The sequence below is a fragment of the Chenopodium quinoa genome, unplaced genomic scaffold (assembly GCF_001683475.1).
Source record: "Chenopodium quinoa cultivar QQ74 unplaced genomic scaffold, ASM168347v1, whole genome shotgun sequence".
In the NCBI taxonomy this organism is placed as follows: Eukaryota; Viridiplantae; Streptophyta; class Magnoliopsida; order Caryophyllales; family Amaranthaceae; genus Chenopodium; species Chenopodium quinoa.
In genome coordinates this window covers 715,163-736,072 of record NW_018743122.1, presented here as the reverse complement: position 1 = coordinate 736,072, position 20,910 = coordinate 715,163, and the positions used below count along the sequence as shown (strand labels likewise).

General features: G+C 33.0%; 1 protein-coding gene and 1 long non-coding RNA gene across 2 annotated transcripts; both read left to right on the top strand.

Moving 5' to 3' along the window:
• The first annotated feature begins 583 nt into the window (after window positions 1-583).
• Window positions 584-2,990, top strand: LOC110731960. The gene is made up of 3 exons (XR_002513385.1): window positions 584-1,439; window positions 2,379-2,471; window positions 2,589-2,990. It is a non-coding gene; the product is annotated as an uncharacterized LOC110731960 (long non-coding RNA).
• Window positions 2,991-18,738: 15,748 nt separating this feature from the next.
• On the top strand, window positions 18,739-20,582 carry LOC110731995 (protein FAR1-RELATED SEQUENCE 5-like). The gene is made up of 3 exons (XM_021911913.1): window positions 18,739-18,778; window positions 19,720-19,796; window positions 19,926-20,582. The coding sequence occupies exons 1-3, from the start codon at window positions 18,739-18,741 to the stop codon at window positions 20,580-20,582; spliced, it is 774 nt and encodes a 257-aa protein (XP_021767605.1).
• Window positions 20,583-20,910: the final 328 nt, after the last annotated feature.

Sequence of the window (20,910 nt, the reverse complement as noted above, 5' to 3'; positions counted from 1 at the left end):
CTATTTTATGAAAATAGTCAATCGAGCTTTAGTTTGGTCCATGATAAGGGTCCAATAATAGTGTAGTTATATAGGGCTCAAAAAGAGCTTTCCAACGATATATTATAAGCCCAATTCCGATGAATAATGAGGAAGTTATGGCCAAATTACTAAACTGGGCCCGTTTTAATCTTTATATGCGGCCCAATGATCTAGAGGAGGGCCTATTATGAATTATCATTTCTAATGCAATTATGATTGATTATAGTCTTCTAGAAGGTTCTTTTAAATCCTAATGTGATTAAGATTGATAATTAACTTTTATGAGTTTTATTTGGAATAATCTTAGACATGTTGTCGAAAATAAATTGGAGAAAGAAACTCAATTTTTGCAAAGAAATTGCTTAAGATTGTCAAAATTACCTCAAAATAATCGAGGGATTGAGTCGTCAGTAACAATTGAGCAAGCTAACCCTAGATCTGATGGTTTTTTAGGAGAGAGAAAATGAAGAGTGACTCCGACAATTTCAAATCTACGACAAAGCGAAGCAATTTGCGCAAAATTAACATGAGGCTTTTGTACAGGGGACTATTTAAGAGGGAATCATGTAAATTTCGTGAGATTTGAAGCAACAAGCCATGAGAATTAAGGAGAGAGAGTGGCGGAGGATGAAGAAGAGAGGAGAGAGAGTACGTGGTGGAAGAACCCAGAAATTTAATGGAGAGAGAAAATATTCAGAGAAAAGGAGTAGAAAAGGAGAGAAAGAGGGAGTACAAAGAACTAATTATAGGGTATTAAAAGTACTCCGAAAAAGAGACGAAAGTACACTTATCCCTAAATATAATATTCCAATTCAGCCTAAAATGAGGATAGATTCGTCATTTAAAAACTAAGATGAGGGTATTATTTCAAAAAATATAGTCCAAAAATAGAAAGATTCCCCTAATAGATCAATCATTTTGAGACACCCAAAATAGTATATTTGCCTATAATTATAGGACGGAGGGGGTAGAAGATAAACATTGAACAAACAATATCCAAAATCACAGTTTGAATGCTAGGTCATTTGTGAATAACAAGAAAATAGTTTGGACAGCGGAAGAGAAGCTGAGAAATACTTAGTTTACTCACAGGAAAAATACCAGTCACGATCATATATGTGCTGATGAAAAGCTATAAGGATGGGCAATTTGACACTTGTAGGAATGCTTGTATCGTCCTCTGCACATGAGTACCAAACCGAAAAGCAATTAGAGATAAGATACATACTATAGAGTTATAGTAATTTTCTCTCTCATGCCGCCTACTCTACTATTCAATGTACTTAACTCTCTATTAACTTCTCACTTTTTTCTGGGGTTTTCGGATTCAAACTCAACTCTTTGTGTTTCATTCGTGTTCTTCAGATAGAGAATTGTTGAAGATAACCGAGGATGAGTTTACTAGCCTTCCTATCTATGTTAGTCCTTTATTTATTTCTAGATTTGATTTTTTTTTTTAATTACTAGACGTAATTTTTAATTTTGTTAATTGTTCTGGAATTTTAAATTGGGGTTTGCGCTTTGATGATGATGATGCACTTAGTATTTGAAATAGTTATTGGGTTTAGTAAAAGATGTGCATCGTGTCGTGCCGTCGCGGGCCGTGCTTGATTGTGCCGGGGTGAGGCTCGCGTTGTGCCGTGCCATGCCGGCTTGGTGTCGGGCCGTGCCGTGCCAAGTTTTGGCACACCCTACCCCTGCACGGCACGACCCACGTGCTTAGCGGGCCGTGCCGCGGGCCACCACGGTTTTTTATTTTTTTTTTATTTTTAAAAATATATATTTTATACAAAATCGATATATATATTACAAAATTAACGTGCCGGCGGGTCGTGCCGGCTGGCCGTGCTGGCGTGCCGACGATCGTGCCCGTGCCGTGTCGTGCCAAATTTCAAGATTTGTGTTCACGGCACGGCCCACGGCCCACAAGTGGACCGCCATGCCGGGCCGTGCCGGAATCGTGCCGGGCTCGTGCCGGCACTGCCCATGCCCACCTTTAGCCGGTTTACAAATCTATTTAAGTTCTTCTATTTTAATCTGGTTAAAATCTAACTTTCTTTTTCTATTAACTTATCTACTCGAGCCACTGTCTTGAACTCAATTTGGATTATATTATGAAATTTCAAAAGTAGTGATTTGTTGTATGTAATAGAAATATATTTAACTTTGTTAGTGTTACAGTTTAAAGATATATGAGCATGTTACATACCACATGTGATAGCATAGTTATTCTCCTTGAGAAATATGATAACATATTAAATGCTTTACCTCTGGGAAATTGATTCCTTGACATTCAGCAATGTTACTAATACAATACTTTGATACTTATTTTTACCTCAAATTTGATATTATTGCAGAACTTATTCGTGTATGGATACGAGGCAATTTTCAACCTTTTCGCCATGGTGGGAATTGCTTTGGTTAAAGATATGACGAAAGCAATTGCTTTGGTAAAAGATCAAGTCCTTATTCTTGTATGCTTTGTTATCTGCCACACAAATGATTGTAAATGATATTAATGCTCTGGCTAGTTCTTTTATTTCGTGTTCTTTTTGCTTTGCTAATAGATGTTGTAATAAAGTGGCCCACTCTATTTCAAGACTTGCCCTCTCCTTCGATGACGACTTGATCTGGATGGAAGATTGCCCACATGATGTACCGTTGGCTGTTGCTTCAGACAAAGCCTTAATATAATTTTCATAAGCTTCCTTGTCTTATCTTTTTGTAATGAATAACATTTAGCTTTTAATCTAGGCTTTTTGCATTTGTTTGGATGCTAGAAGTATTATATATAATTTTTTGAGTTATATTTGAGAAATTAATTTATAAGTGGGTTTGGATTAAATTTAGAAAAATTGAGGTTTTTGAGTTAGTTTAAAAAATCTCAGAAGGGGTTTCTTGATTTATGAAAGTTAATATATTTTTTAGCTATTTGATTGGGTTACTTTAATTATTTGAAAGTGTTTATATTCCTATGATTTGTAGTTATGTGTGCATATACTTTGTATGAATTATGTAATCTGTTAAATTGAAGCAATAAATTTGGATATTCAGGCAATTGGAGCTGAATATGGAGAGGGTTTTGAGACATTCTAGCACTACCTCTATGATTCTAATAATTTTTTGGTTACTGTTACTGAAAAAATTATATATAATGCTTCTGAAAAAATTATATATTTTTATGAATGTTTGGATTTTTTTAGGCTTAATGCTAGAAGAAATTTTAATGGAACTCTGCAAGCACATGTAAATTTGGCATTGATCGATGTTAAACTGATTTGGTTGTTGTTGCTCTAAGTAAGAACATATTAAGGCACAAGCTAAGTACTCTGAAATAAAGATGCACAGTAATTTATACAATCTAGAACTACCCCCGAAGATGGGAAAAATGAACCTGATCAAGAAGGGCTCAACATAGAGCATTAGGCTCTTTCATAATCCAGATAAAGATTCCAGACCAAGGTGGAACAAGTCTGAATTACAAGGGGTTGGAATCAAATGTAAAGCCGTGTTTCCAGTACACTTGCAAAGAAAGAGATTCCAAACCCAAAGTGTTCAAATTATACATGTTATTTTCCTTGTATACAATGTGTTATTATTGTTACCACTGAAAATTTCTTGAACTCTTTTCTTTAGTTTTGGTTTTTTCTTTTAGGTTATGATTATATGTGTATAAATATTATTCTTATGGTTTTTTTTTTTTTAAAAATAGTTCTCATAATAATGATCTATGATTGTTGGTCTGGCACATGCTGGATATTTTTTTTTTTTGGATCACAAACTATTTGTAACGGGCAAAACTGAGCCCGTTACAAATAACCCCGTTATTTGTAACGGACATTTGAAATGCCCATTAAAATAAGGGGTCATTGGTAACGGACATTTGAAATGCCCATTACAAATAAGTAATAAGTAGTTATTTGTAACAGGCAAAACATGTGTCCGTTATGAATAACTACTTATTTGTAACAGACAAGTGTCCGTTACAAATATCTTTTTCTATCCATAACGCTCGCAAACGTAACGGCCGTTGCCCGTTATAGATAGGTGGTTTTTCCCGTTACGGATGGCTTTTTTTCAACTAGTGTTTGAATAAGCTTGGGGGTGTTGTGTTTTTCTTTGGTGATTACTTGGTATTGGTGTTGAGATTTGGCCAATCTTTGCTTTACGAATTAGGTATACCACCAAATTTCAAATTTTAGCCTACCCTCACCCTTTTCGCTCATACATTACAACCCTTTCCAAGACCTTTTGACCTTTATGGTTAAGTCACAAGTTTGTGGAGGGAGATGTAGGTCATGCTTATAGAGCTGTATGCAATAGTTGAGACGTTAAGTAGCCTTAAATCTCTTTCATTTTCAGGTTCCATCAAGGAACCATTGAAATGCTCACTAAAGGTAGATTAGAAGCTAATTAGGAGAATATGCTAAAAATGTTTTGAGATGAAAGGTGATCGTGTCTTGATAGTTCTTTATGCTTAGCATGTTTTATGTTTCAATCAACCTAGCTTAGATATCTCGGAACGTGTTCAAAGACAGTTAGATATAATTTTCGTGCCTCATAATATTTATCCAAATTTTATATGGTTGGATAGATCTTGAAATTATCTTTCCAATGATATATTATAATTTTAAATCCGAGCTATAACGAAAAAGATATGAATAGGATATGAAACTCTATCCAAAACTGACACCGTCCTACTATTTCGGCCATATCTTTTTAACTAAAAAATATTTTAATCTGATTCTAATTGGGTTGGAAAGTAAACTTCAATATCTTTCCAAAGAAATATTATATTTCTTATTTGGGCTTCTGGATCAAAAGATATGATAAAAACAAAATCCGCAAAAACTGCTGTCCATCCAGTTTTAATTCGATTCGAATTCGGATTATTTTCTTATTCTTCGACCCTCTTTTTTCTCTATAAATAAAGATCATATCTCCCATTTTTCAATCACCAACTCTCATAAAGAATTTCTTGATTCTCTCCCTCTTTCTAGCCTAACTTTTTACAAACACAATTCCTCTACATTAGAACTAGACATACCTAGCATTGTTCGAAGTTGCCTTGGCCCTAGACGTGAAAGGTTTTAATTTCTGAGGGTTTGGTCCCAAATCTAGTCTAAACTTTCTTAATCTCTCTTTCAATTATTTAATTTAATTGTTTATTTTATATTTTCCTTGAAATTACTAACGCGTTTATTTTGTTATTAGAGAGAGGTACGAGACATCCAAGTAAGTGTTTTAATGGTTTTATTGATATTATGATATAGAAATCATGTTTAGGTTATTATTATGATTCCTAGTGTAATGTTAGGGCGTTTTGATCTTCTTAGTATCATGTTTAGAGTAATAACTATAATTTCTAATATCAAATATGACAATTGTGATTTCTGCTATGCTTCTTATCCTTTCCTAATAGCATGTTAGTATAATATTAGGGTTAAAGCTTTGATTTTTATTGCTTAGTGACATGCTAGGGTTTGTTATTAATCTTGTTAGTATCATGCCTAGGATCTTGCTATTATGCTTTAACATGATTATTTTAATTATCATTATTATTTTTTATAATTGTTATAATTATTGTGATTATTATTATGTTGCTTGATATTATTTATTGTTATTACTTGATCACACCTTTTATGCATATTTAAAGGGAATTAGTACTTGTAATCACGCTTAATAAAATAATTAATAATCTTGTTTAGGGTTAATTTGATTATAATTTAAGTGATTGCCAATATTAGTTTCTTTATGCATTAATATTCAACCAACATAGATAAACAGATTTAGGGTTAATCCTATTGATTGCATTTTAGTAAAAAAACGCACATGAATACGATCAGAATAAAGTAGAGGCATATTATTAGGGCAGGTTTAATTTCTTTTAGGTTGGATTTGTACCTTCATCCCTGAACTACCAGTCATGGTTCCAGACCTATTGGAGTTGACGATCTTCTGGATCGTTAAGGGGTGTAACGTTCACCTTGTGAACTGTTTTCAAGTTCCTAAAACTTGTTGGCGACTCTTTTGCTCTATTTTCTTTCCCTTTGGACGCCACCGTAGTTTAGTGTATGATCACAGTGGGGTTCAAGCTAGGGATAATGCTTGAAATATTCCCTACATTAGCTCTATCATATTATTATATGCTTGTTTGAGAGAATGATGTCTCAAAAAAACTTGAAAAACATCAAAGATAATTCACGGTCAAGCATTATTATTTTTTAACTATATCTTACTTGTGCCACTAGCAGAGAGCATTTCATCTTAATCTAGTAGAGTCGACTATATCTTGGTTGTGCCATTAACAGACCATGATCATATATATAAATAAATTTTGGGGCCATAAAGGTGGTTATAAATACTGAAATAATTTTGCATGAAAATTTAATTAAGGCGACTGATGAATTTATATCCAATGAAAAGCATTAAACCGAAATATTTTGGGTCTATGGCACTAACTATTGATTTTTCAGCACTTATCTAGTGTTTTCTCTTAGAGGGAGTTCTCATTGTTTGTGACTTGTGATTTGGTGATTTTAGCTTGTTTTTTGTAGAGCTACTATATGATTGATTTTCCTTATCTTTTCCATCAACTATTATTATACAACACCCCCAAAAATGTTGAATCATTATTAAGCCCCCAATAATTTCTTCTTTATGAGTGACCAAGACTGAAAAAACAGAAACTAAAGACTAATCATGGCTAATAATGAATTGAGTACCTATTTCTAACGTTGAAGAAACTAATGACTTGTCATAATTAATCTCCTTTCCTTCCATGTTCATTGTTTGTTGGTTTTCTTTTATTATGAATTATTACTCGTAGAATTTTATAATTTAATTGTTGTTTTTATAGTTCTTTTTTATTCATCTACGAGTTGGTTTTACTTTTTTTGGATTTTTTGATCTTTTGATTCACTTACGAAGGCAGACATGGCCTTCTTTGTCATAGACCATAGCAGCCTAGGCAAGATAAATTAACATAAGCTACCTAATAATCTATCTTCAGACAACATATATTCTAATACAATTAAAACAAGGAATTAACCTTTAACTTTTTTTTTCAGTCTAACATGTTTATTTATCCTTCTATGCTAAATTTTAATTGTTGTTAGCTCCAGCTTGCTGGTTGGTTTTGTCTTGGCTTTGGAGAAGAGAGTTGTTCATATCTGTGCAGTATATTGTTGGGGCTCTAATTACAGCAATTGGACCCGATTACAGGATTTTAAATTTAGAGTGGTATGTTTCTTTATTTACGATGTCGGTATTGGAAAAATTATCTCGATGATTCTTCTTTTGCTTGAGAAGTGATTGTATGATACTATGATTTTTACCATATTGTAACTCACATTGCGGTCCAATAAAAAACATGAGTACTTTTAATGATTTTCATTGATACTTTATTTCAGGTTGCATATATAGGATCCAATGGATCAAGATGAAGTATTGGAGTAGCAAGTAACAATGCCACAAGAAAAAAGCTTACATATATATGTAGCTTCCAACTGATGTCTCTTTGCAACTACGCTTCTTACTGTTTTAGGAATTTTGTTTTATGGTCTAGAGACCGAAGTTGACTTTTTTTTGGATTATTATATTTTTGTTGGATTTTTTGTAAGAAAATATAAAATTATATTAATTCAAATTATTGTCTATCGTATATGTTAATTTCACATTCATGGTTGTTGTACATGTTAATATTATGTTAATGTATTTGAAAAAAAAAAGTGCATACATATTTAAAGAATCATAGTATTAGTAGTAGTAGAAATAATAAATGTTATATTAATTAACAAGGTGTTACATTGATTTACAAAAAGTGATACATAATGATGAATAAAGTGATACTATATGTCAAAAGGAGATTGAAAAATGTTACCTAATAATCAATAATGTGTTATATTAGTCTACAAAAGTGATACATAATGTCTAATATAGTGTTAATATATGATTGAAAAATGTTACTAAAGATAAGTAAGTGTTACATAAGAAATTAAAAGTAACACTTTAAAAATGATACTAATAATATCAAAAAGTGTTACCTAGGAGGGTTTATAGTATCACTTTTAAAAGTGTTATCATACGTTACCCAAAGTGCTACATAAAACCTTAGGTAACATGGGCGGAAGTATCACCTAATAAAGTGCTACCTACTGTCTATAATAACACTTTTATCACTTTATGTAACACTTTTTGGGTGTTACTTAAGGTTAGTTATGTACTAGTGGGATAGACATTTGATGACGCGTTTATTCCCTTGTCAAATTGGCGTCGTTGCCGGGGAACGACTTCCATTACCGTTGTGTTATCTTATTGAGACTAGTCCATTGTATATAATTTTCTTTTGATTTGTTTTTGTTCTTTTTGTTTTGATTCTGTTGTTGAAAAATGACGTTTTTCTTTTCTTCAATTTGCTGGTGAGTCTTTTTATGTCTACTTTCATAGACTTATAGGGTTCTTGAACTATAATGGTTGTAATCCTTGTGAAGCTTGTGAGATTTGTTATTATAGCATGAATGAACAAACGAGATATGAAGTTGAAAGTAGGTTTAATGGAGAATTTTGAGCATTGACGGTTCATAGTGCTTGGAACTTTTTTGTATGGTTTGCTAAGGATGTACGCAATAGGGCATGTAATGTTGCTAATTTTGATTCTCAATGTGATAATAGTTTTATTGGTGGCATGAATCCCCATGATTTGTCTTGTGACCCCATATGTGAACCTAGTATAAGTGATTTTCAACTCTTTATCACATATTGTTGATGACGAATCTTATTTGCTTGATTATGCCCCCTCTCCCTAATATGATGATGCCCATGTTTATAATGTGAATGATCCTCTCTCCTCATCTTCTAATTCTTATATGGCTCCAAATGATTTCCCTTATGCTTCTAATGAATCCTTTTATGAGGGTAATTCTATGGAAAATTTAAGGAGAGAGAAGATTATGGAGAAGTTAATGAAGATAATGGAAATTGATAAAGAGATGAGAGAGGTTGAGAATAGGGAGACGGAAGTTAGAATGAAGATGCTTGAGAGCAAAATCTCCCACCTTGCTCAATCTCGAGCTACTGCCCCTCCTTCTTCTCCCTTCCCCCATATGAGTGAGGATCCCACTAGAGAGCATTTGAATGATGGTGAAGGAGTTGAGAATGAAGCTAATGTTGAATTTGTGAATCCTATCCTCCTCTACCATCTTGATGAGTCTCAAATTTATGTTTGTGACCCTTCAATCTATGAGTATATAGACTCTTTTGAGGTAATGTCCCACATATTTTATGAGAGTCATATGAGAACTTATAGATTATTGGATGACTTCATTGAGAACGCTTCTTGGGACTTAGATGAGTTTAAGATGAATCTACCTCCATTCATGCACGATTTTGGGACCTTAGGTTTTGAGATAGTTGAAGGAAAGGTTGTTTAGTGTGGTGAAAAGGAGGTTGAGGTTGATTCCCTTAGAGTTTTTGAGCTTGAGGGAAGTGTAGATCATAAGTGCCCTTCATTTCAAGATTCTATGATTGATTTTCATGCCCTCATTGGCGATGTGACACCTTGTGATGAGGGAGTAGCTACCCCTTTTCTCGTTTCTCACACCCCTTTTTCTCTAAGGTTCGACCATATCCCTCCTTGCCCTATTTCTCCCCCTTCCTATCTCAAAGAGCCTATTGGGGAGTCGCTTGGTCTCATTCAAGCTTGGGGGAGGGTATTCTATCATGTTTGGTGGGATGTTGATTCATTTATTCCATGCACTTGAGTAAATGCATTTCCATGTTTTTCTTGCTTTAAAAAAATCCAAAAAGATTTTTATTTACTTCAAGGCAGTTTAGCAAAAATGTGTTTTGTTTGTTCTTATTTGGACATGTCTTGATTAGACTTGTGTTCTTGAATGTGTACCTTCTTAAGTGGTAAATGTTTTCACAGTTTAAGAGTGTCATTGGTTGACTCTAGGATATGTCTATGCTAAGGTAGCCAGTTTAGAACTCGAAAGGCCCATCGAACCCAAATTCACTTGTTTGTGGTAAGAAGGTGTTGCTCTCATTAGGGGATTTGAAGCCCTAAAGGTAGTTTTTGTAACCCTATGTGAGCTTTATTGTTCAAGCCTCCAACACTTCTTGTATGAGCGGCATAGGATCCTTACCAAGGCATGCATAGATCGAGAACTTGACGTCTAGCTCCCAAGATCGCGACCGAACTAAATCTAGGGAGGACAAAGGCATTTCCTTCGATGACTAATTTTGTTTTTCTAGGTTTAGCTTTTCTTTTGTTGCTTCTTGTTTTTTTTTTTTTTTTTTTTTTTTTTAATTTTATTTGCATTTTCACCTTCTAGACATGTTGAGCCTAACCATCCTTGTTTACGAACACACTACAAACTTCAATGCCTTTTTGTTTCCTTTTACATCGTTAGATTTATGAAGTTTTTGGGTCATGAAAGTTTGTTGTGTTTTTGGTTTGAAAAGTTAAAAGGTGATGGTTTGGAATGGAAAGTAAGATTGTGTTTTGAATGTTTGTATTAAATAAAAAGCAAATGTGAATTCAAGGAAAAAGCCGTCCATAGTTATAAAAAGCAAGGACAATGTAATAAAAGTTGTCAAAAGCAAAGGCTCAAAAAAAATATATATAAAAAAAAGAAGAAAAAGAAAAAAAAAAGTGAAAAAAAAATAAAATTCGCAAAAAGATTTTGAAGTAGTGTCTTCCCTAGTTTGAACATTGAGGACAATGCTCAATTTAAGCTTGTGGAGAGGTTCTATGCTTTTTGTTTATTGTTTTGTGTGTTTGTTTTAAATAAGTTTGGGGAAGATGTACTTTTGCTTGGAAATTGGTGATATTCTATGTTGTTTTTGAGAATTGGGCCCATTCTTTTTTTCACAAATAGGATTTACCACCAAATTTTTAAAATTTTCCTCACCTGTACTCCCTAGCCTATGTTACAACCCCTTTTAAAGTCCTTCCACCAGCCATCGAAATCACCATCAAACGCATCCACCTATCACAGCCACAATAACACCCGCAATAACAACAACCACCTGCGCCACTTGCCGTATCTCAACAACCACCCAGCCACCGCACAGCAACACCGCAAGCAACCCGTTCAAAGCTCACACCAATTCACAACCCGCATAATCACAAACAGAGCAACCTCACGCAACTCCAGCCACCCATTTCGGAACCCCCCTACTTCAACCACCAGCCGCGTCCAACCACCACCATAGCTACCTCCAATCACCCCCAAACCACCAATTACAATCAAGCAACACCCATAAAATCAGAGCAAATTACAAATTCATGAGGTTCGGGCAAACCGTTGAGGAGTTCGGTTGAAGTGCCAAAAGAGTCAGAAGCATTCGAAATTTTCTAATTTGAAGAGGTGTGGTCGAACACACCCATGGTTCGACCGAACCAACCCATAGTTCGGCCACACCAACCTTCGTTTCGACCGAACCACTTCACGAGCTTCTCAAGTGGTTATTAATGAAGATCGAACGATGATATTTGCTTGATACCGATTTACAATGATGATGAGCGGTGGTGATTTGATGATGATGGTTGTTAGTTTGATTTGGTGAAGCGCAAAGCATGGGATTGTTTCCCCATTTTAGAGCAGCTAAAGGAACGAAGAAGGAGATGGGTTTGATGTTTTTTTGGTAGGATATGTTTTCATTTTAATTTCTTTTTCGTTCTTTCTTTATTCTTTTATTTTTTTTTTCCTTTTTATTTTCTTTGTTTTTCTTATTTATTTCCTTTCTTTTATTTCTTTATTTTCCTAGATTAGTTTAAATACCCATCTTTTGGGGGTAATTAAAAAATAAACTGTTATTTTATTTTCTTAATTAGTTTTTATGAGAGCTTTTCTTTCCAGGTTTAGCTTAGAATTAGAGTAGTTTAGAGAGAGAAGTGAGGTTTTCACCATTGTTGAGCTTGAATTTTGAAAAAGAAGATTGATCATCTCGTTTGTAAACTTTCATCTTCATTCAATGAGAATCTCTAACTCTCTCTCCTCTGTTTTATTTGCTTTCTTTTGATTATTGTTTTAGTTGTTAGTATTTCTTGTTAATTATGTTGATTCTTGGTTATTTGTTAATTAATATTGTTATTATCATGATTAGTGAGTAATTTCCCTATTAAGAAGATGGTTGTGGTGTAGTTGGTTCTTGGCAAGTTCTAGGGTTTGGAATTGATTTATTTGTTATTAAAGTCTTTATATGCTTGATATTCTTCAATCTACTTGCAAAATGCATGTTGTTAGTTGATTGGGAGTGAATTATTGTTAGAAGATGCGATAGAGGACCTAGCAAGATTCATTTGTATCGATCGTTATTTGATAGCACCTCCTAGTATATGGTTCTAATGTGGAAGAATAGAGGCTATGTTAGGAGAAGCCAATGAACCCCGGAAGGTGGCTAGATTGGACCTTACTTCGATATTCGAGCATGTTTAGTTCATAATTAATTCAAATTCTATATATGCCTTTGTTTATGATTGAGGGAATTATATACCTAAACCATTTCCCTTACTGTTTTTATTTCTTGTCTTAGCGTGTTTGGACTTTAGTTTACTTATCTCTTATTCCGGACTAGATTAATTGTTGATAGCATTTGGTACTGTTTACTCGTTCTCTGTGGTTCGACCCCTATGCTTGGCTTATACTCGTATTAGGTTTGTTTATGTTATAAATTGTATTTGATCTAGGGATAGAAATTTGACGACGCGTTTATTCCCTTTTCACTCATAGGAAGTGAGAATTGACACAATACAATTAGAGACAATGAAAGTAGGGAGGCGCCAACAAGTTTTTAAGGAACTTGTAAATCGTTCACGGATTATAAAAGGCAACCACGATAAAGGGACAACGAAAGGCAACAAAGATTGACCCGTGAAGGTTACACCCCATTCATAATCCATAAGATTAGTAACTCCATATGGTTCGGAACCAAGAATGGAGGATTGGGGATGATGGTACAAAGTGAGTCATGGAGTCACATTCGCCCGTATTGGCCTCTACTCGATTCTTACTATGAAAAGTGATTCCAGCGATCTTAATGGCATGCAACCAAAGATTCAATTGCTCCAAACTATTATTAGGCTACATCGGTTGAATATTGATGCACACACATAATTCTATAATATTAGTGATTACTTGATTTAATAACAAGATTGAAAAGGAACCGAAACCGGTTGTCCAAATTATCTTATTAGGCGTGATTTTCAATTACATATTCCCTTTAAACATGCAATATGGTGATAAAAAAATATATATAATAAAATAAACATTAATATTTGAAGCAATTTAACCATAATATCATTAGTCAAATCAAATAATAACCCTAATCATGATACTAGCAACAAGAATAAAATTAAGAGTAATTAAGTGATTAATTACTCATTTTCTGCGTTTCCTTGACTTGCTATATCATGAATAAACTGTTAGTAACTTTAATAAAAATATAAATCAAATTGAAACAATTAAATAAAATAAAAAGTATAGTTGTTTTGGTCCAAACTCTCAGTTAATTATACCTTTCACGCCTTGGTTTAAGTATAGAACCTCGGGTTAATTATGGAATCCTTGGAGTGTTTAGGGGAAGTATTTTGAGAGAATATGGTGGCTAGTATTTAGGCTATAGAGGAAGTGGAGAATGATTTTGTGATCAAGCTTGTTGATGATTGAAAAAGGGGTGATATGAACTCTATTTATAATGAAAAAAGAAGGGTCGAAGAATTAAGATAAAATCCGAATTTAATCAGAATAAAACCAGATAAAAAGAAGTTTTTACGATTTTTGTTTTTATCATATCTTTTGTTCCAGAAATTGGAATAAGATAAATAATGTGTCGTTAGAAATCCCTTAAAATCAGATTTCCAACCCAATTAAAATCAGATTAAAATATTTTGTAGAATAAAATATATGGCCGAAATAGTGGGACGGTGTCAGTTTTGAATAGAGTTTCGTATTTCTTTTATATCTTTTTCGTTATTGCTCGGAATTAATATTATAATATATCATTAGAAAGATAACTTCAAGGGATATCCAACCATTTAATATTTGGATAAAAAAATATGAGGCACGAAAATAATATCTGACTATCTTTGAATGTCTTTCAAATCGAATAGAATTAGGACTTTCAAAAAGAAAAGTTTCATTCAATTTCAAACTTTTTAATCTTATCTTTTCAAAAGGGATATTTAAGATCTTTTAAAAACTTATAGAAGCTTCTAATTAATCCTAATTTGTTTTTGAATGGGATTATATCTTGTGGACCCTCCACGTGATCATTGGGTCGTAGGTAAGGTGGGTTTAGGTTCGGTTTGAACTCAGTTTAGTATTTTGGCCATAACTTATTCGTTATAACTCGGATTTGGGCTTATAAAATATCGTTGGAAATCTCTTTTCAAGGCTCATCCAACTATTCAATCATTAGACCCAGATTTTAGACCAAAATAAACTGATTTAAACGTTTTTATAACCAACAACTTTTACATGCAACCGGGGTGCAGTAAAAATATTGTACAACAGAATTTCTCACGTGTGAACAATGTTTTTTTTCTCTTTCTTTTCCTTTTTCCAAAATAATGAACATCGACTTCCTCCTTCAAAACTCCTTCACCAAGCAACCATGGAGGAGAGAGAAAACTCCAATTTTCGAGATTCTTCATGCAGCAATACAAACTCCAATTTTCGATCAACAATGCCGGAAACCTCCAGATTGTCCAATTACGAAAACCTAATGCGAGAATTTCTGCAACTATGAAGAGAAAATTAACCACCATTAACGCAACATCTAGAGAAACACATGGAGTTTCAACCTCAATCAAACATTCCGAGAAGGTGAAGCAGAGAATTTCGTTGATGATCTCGATCAATTTAATGATGATAACATTTAAAACTCAAAAATTCCAGAAATACAAATACCTGGTATTAATCTAAACAAATACAAACCTATTGTTTGTTTTTGCTTAAATTTTTGATATGGTTTTCAATAATTATGCAGATATAGAAAATCAAGGTATTTCAAATACATTAGAAGATGAAAATTAAGTTATTCCGAACACATTAGATTAAAATGGACAACCAGTAGATAAAGATGAAGGTAACATTCTACAAAAGTTACTTTAATTAAGGAAAAAGTTACATATATTATGGAAAAATTTACATTGACTATATATTTATTTAGTAAATCATTGATGCATGTCTCATGGTACATAAGTTATCAATATCATTAAAAAAGTTACCTTTATTAATACATAAGTTACTTGTATTATATACCCCTATACTAAATAACTTATTCTGTATGCTTATGCTTAAGTGCATAACCTATATTTATAACACTCTGCTCCCATGTTCTCATGCCTCTAGATACTTGTTTGTGATTTTGTTCATGCTGTAATTGTGATTTTGGTTACAATTATTCCTAGAAAATTCTAAATATCTCTTATTCTACTAATGCACAAATACAAATCCAAAACCAATATATACCACTGGTTTAGATATGGAAGGATCATTAGTTGGAGTGGAAAGAGTCACTTATAAGAAATTTATGACTTGTACAATCTACATGCTTCTACAGTGGGATTTTCAATAATAAAGCATACAATAACTCAACAAGGTATCGCACACACACAAGATCAGAATAGTCACAGAGAAATATTATGTGTGTTCTGCGGAAGGAAAAAGACATACTGCTACAAAGAAGACAAATATGGTTCTAATGGTTGATGAAGATAACAAGGATTTCAAACAAAAAAAAACCAAGACAAGTCTCCATTAGAAGAACTAACTACAAGGCAAGCCTAATAGAAAAAATAAATGATGATGGAAAATTAAAGGTGGTGTCACATGTATTACATCATAATCATGAACTAACAAGAAAGTAGTGGCATTATTTGCATCGATCTGAGAGAGAAGTAACAAAAGAGAAAAGGCAGAAGCAATTAAAACAATGAAATCTACTAGACTTTTAACAATGGACACATATAATTACATGTGTACAGAAGTTAATGGAGAAGAAAACTTGGGGCATAGTGTTGTAGATCACCTCAATTTCAGCTCTAGACTAAGAATGGAACATATAGAGGCTGGAGATGCTAAGACATTAGTGAACATTCTGATCGAAGAACAAAAAGAAGATCCTAACTTCTTTTTAGAGTGAAATTCGACAATGAAGGTAGAATTTCCAACATTTTTTGGAGAGATGCAATGATGTTAGAGGATTACAAAATATACGGAGATGTTCTTGTATTTGACACATCATACAGAACAAATCGGTATAACCTTATATGTGCTCCTTTTGTTTGAATAAATAACCATTGGAAAAATTGTATGTTTGCATGTGCATTCATAGGTAATGAAAAAAAAACAGAGTCATTTGTGTGGTTGCTTGAAACCTTTAAAAAAATCTATGGAAAATAAAATTCTAACCTCCATATTCACTGACCAAGACCAGGATATGGCTAATGAAATCGAGCATGTACTACTTTTTCTATTTGAATATCATATTCACTGATTCCAGTCTCATTTTGAGTCATTTTTATGTTCATAACTTCTATGAATATAAGTATCACTTATGTGAGTAAAAATGTTACTTTTGTGAGTAAAAATGTCACTGTTGTGAGAATAAGTGTTCAAATTTAATGACATATCACATTCTGAATGCAGGTATTCCCAAACACAAGGCATAGGCTATGTATATGGCACTTAGAACAAAATGCAATAACATGATTTTGGATTCCTTAAAAAGGATAATGAGTTCAAAAAAAATTCAACAAATGCTTGAAGGGATGTGTGATAGAAATAGAATTTGAAGAAATATGGAAAGAAATGATACAAAAATTTGATTTGGTTAATCATGCATGGTACCAAAGAATGTACGATCTAAAGGAAAAATGGTGTCCAACACTTAATAAATATTTCTTCTCGGGAGGAATTCTTTCATCACAAAGAAGTGAAAGTACAAACCATGCAGAAGGATTCAGATATAATAAATCAACAACACCGACAAAATTCTGTAAGGAGGGGGTTCGCATCGTAAGGGGTCCTCTCCTTAAATGCCCATGGCCATTTAAAAGCCTAGGACTTTACACTTGTTAGGGTGTAGTAGGATTTAAATTCATGACTGTTTGGGAGACCTTGAATTAGAAATGATACTCTCATCACGCTTTTTTGTAACAAACAAGTAGGAGTCGCCAATGAGTTTTAGGAAAACTAATTAACCTCGTTCATGCCTTTCTTCTATGTGGAGTTTATGGAATAATTAGCACGAATCATAAGTTTACCCATGCCCAAATTGGTCTACATAAACCAGAAATGAGTTCGGGAGCGAGGGTACTAAAATAACGTTCCTTTTAGGGAGGAATCGCTATTCTAGCCCTAGTACGACCTCTACTAGCTCTTCCTTTTTCACAATTTCATTACCAAACAATATACGCAACGTGATACCTAAAAGTATGTTAGTTGATTTTATTTACAAGCATTAATAACATAGGAATTACATTGCAAAAGTTTTTATTCTTATTTAATAATATTCATGAAAGAACAATAAATAAACAAGATTCGCCTTGTCTTAAGAGATAAAACAACAATTATTTATTCAAATTCTAGTCTTGATTAACAAAAGAGTACTATGTGAATTAATTAATTAATAGTATTTTTAAAGTAATCAAACAACACTAATTAATCAATTAAAGTTATTTAAACAATAAAAGAAAAGTGATTTATCTAAGTGCTCAGGAAACTAACCGTTCTTCTATGTTAAATCTCCGTTTTAATGTGTTTATGGACTTTCTTTCTTCTTCGTACCTCTAAAGACTTCAATGGAATCAATTAGGGTTTGAAAGTATTTGGGAAGAGAGAATAAAAAGTAGTATGATAGTAAGAGAAGTTGAGAAATTAGGGTTTTGAGAATACTAGGGTTTAAATTCTGATTTTTTCCGTTCTTCATAATGCTGAACGAAGACCCCTATTTATAAGTGTAGGGATCTAGTTTTAGGGTTTTAGAGCCGCGCCGTCAGGTGGCGCGCGCAACTCTTTGAGTCGTGCTAGGTGCCGCGCGCATCTCAATGAGTTGCGCGCGCAACTGATTGAGTTGTGCTGGTTTGCGGTTTGCCTTATACGAAAATGCGTTTTTAAAACTTGCATAACTTTTGATTGCAAAGTTGGATTAAGGCGTGTGAAGTATCATTGGAAAGCTCTAAATGTATACTTTCCAATTCCGTTAGAATTAGATTAAAATATGTTATTGATCAAAATTTATGTCCGTTGAAGTGCAAGGGTGTCGGTTTTAGGCCCGGTTTAGTGTTTTGATCACAACTTCTTCGTTTTGGCTTGGAATTGGGCTTATAATACGCAAATTATAATATGCACCCTTGTGCACACAGAACTATGTGCACCACTAATAGGACGCTGACACGTAGCTCCTTCCATGTGCACACAGAACTACGTGTACCACCAATAGGACGCTGACACGTAGCTGCTTCTTTCCTAGTTGTTTCTTTCCTTATTTTTTCAACGAATTTCCTGCGTTCTTTCCTTTTTCAATCCTTTCCTTATTTCTCCATATTTCCTTTTCAATTATCATTCAAAATTTTATCTCTCTCCTCTAGTTTTCTCTCATCAATTTTCTCTCTTAGTTACTTTCTCTTTTCGATTAATTCAGTGCTCTTCTCACCATTGTTGATTTCTTTGTTCATCCTTGTTGTTCTTCAATCTTGTTTTTGCCATGGATTTGATTTCTGTGCCTAAAGTTCTTGATAGTGGAGGTAAGATTTCTGAATTTGATTAATTTTCGTTAATTAGGTTTTTTCAATGTGATTTTTGAGCAACTTTTAATTATTGCTAATTATTTGAAGTTATAATTATCATTTGTTTTTAATTCATGTATAATTAGGTTTTATTTAGTTGCTTATATTTGAGATGAGATTGTGATTTTTTATTTTATAGTTATTAGGTTTGTTATTTTCTTGAATATTATTCTGAACATTGAATAATTTTTATTAGTTGTATTTTCTATTGATTTATTGATGAACTAATCACATTAATCTATTATTTTTAATCTTCTGTAATTTTTTATTAGATTTTTATTAATATGATTCTGCAGTAGTAGTCTAATAATTTGTGTTGAATTTCATCATTTGTTGATTAATCTGTTGATTAATTCTTGATTTTGAACTTTCGCCTCTTTTGATTTCTTGCTGAACAATTTATGTCCAGAATTTGATGGATATACGTATGTTTTGTTCAAAGTGTTTTGAATTTGATTTTTGATTTATGAATTTTAATATTATTTTGAACATTGCATAATATTTAGGTTTAATTAGTTGTATTATTCAATTTATTAATTGATGAACTAATTAAATTTTTGATCAATTTACGATTAGCTTCTGGAATTTGTTTAATATATTTTGATTTCTTATTGTATTTTATTAATTTGTGATGAATTTTATCATTTTTTGATGAATTTAATGAATATTATTTGTTTATAATTCGTATTAGTCGTATTATTAGTATTTTAAATATATTATGAACACTGTCATGTTATTTATTGAATCTTTATTTTATTTTATTGAACCTTTGATCCTATATATATTTTAATATAGAATTGTACAAGTAATTATGAACATCTTATCCTTTTATTTGAACTTTGTTCTTTTATTTTTGAACTATAATAATTTTTGTTATGCATTTTGTTTGTTTATTGCAGTTTATAAGTATGAAGTTGTTTATAAGGAAAGTGAAAAGTCTGAATTGCAGTGGAAACAAGTCAACAGTGATGCGGAGGCATATAAAATGTAAAATGATTATGCATTTCGGCATGGATTTAGTATTAGGAAAGGGAAAGTTCGATATGTTGGTAGTTCAAGTGTTTGGAGAGGCAGAAATTATTTATGTTCAAATGCTGGTTTGAAGGATACTTCTTCCAAGGTGCCTAGGAAGTATTCTAAGTTGGATTACCGTACATGTTGTGAAGCTTACATTGATTTTGTTATTGATGAGAAAGGTGTTTGGACTGCCAATATGGATCATAATCATGCTATGATACCTGTTGAGAAAAGACATCTCCTTAGGTCTCAAAGGAAAATTCAAGGTGAGCATTTGAAGTTCATAAGTACTATGAAGGCTAGTGGGGTTAGGGTTACGGATTCTCTTCGTGCTTTAAGGAAAGAAGTTGGTGGATCTCCTAATCTATGCTACACTGTTACTGATGTTTACAACGCTTTAGCTACTGAAAAAGCCGGCAGATTAGAAGGTGGTGATTGTAATGCTTTGATCAAGTCTTTTGCTGCAAGACAAGCCAAGGAGAATGACTTTTATTATGAGTTTGAGGTTGATGGAAATCATGCCCTTTGTAGTGTATTTTGGAGGGATGGAAGAATGCGAAGGGATTATGAAGCTTTTGGTGATTTGATGGTGTTCGATACCACCTATAGAACTAACAAATATGGCATGATTTGTGCCCCTTTTGTTGGTATGAATCATCATTGTAATAATGTCATGTTTTTGGAATGGGTTTTGTTCTTGATGAAAAGACCATCAGTTTTGTATGGTTGTTTAAGGCTTTTATGAGATCAATGGGAGGATGTCGAGATCCCATAACCTTAATGACTGATCAAGCCCCTTCAATTTCTGCAGCAATTCGACAAATATTTCCAAGCACCCGGCACCGTTTGTGCACTTGGCACCTTGGTGAGAATTCAAAGACCAATATAGGAGGACTCAGAATATTAAAAGGGTTTCCAGAAGTATTCGATTATTTGCTTAAGTACTGTGAAAGTCCAGCTGAATTTGAACATTATTGGCCAAGGTAAGCTTTGTTTAATATTATTTGAACCTTTTAGTTTATGTTTTAAAATTTTTTGTTTGATATCTGAACTATTGCATTTACATATTTGCG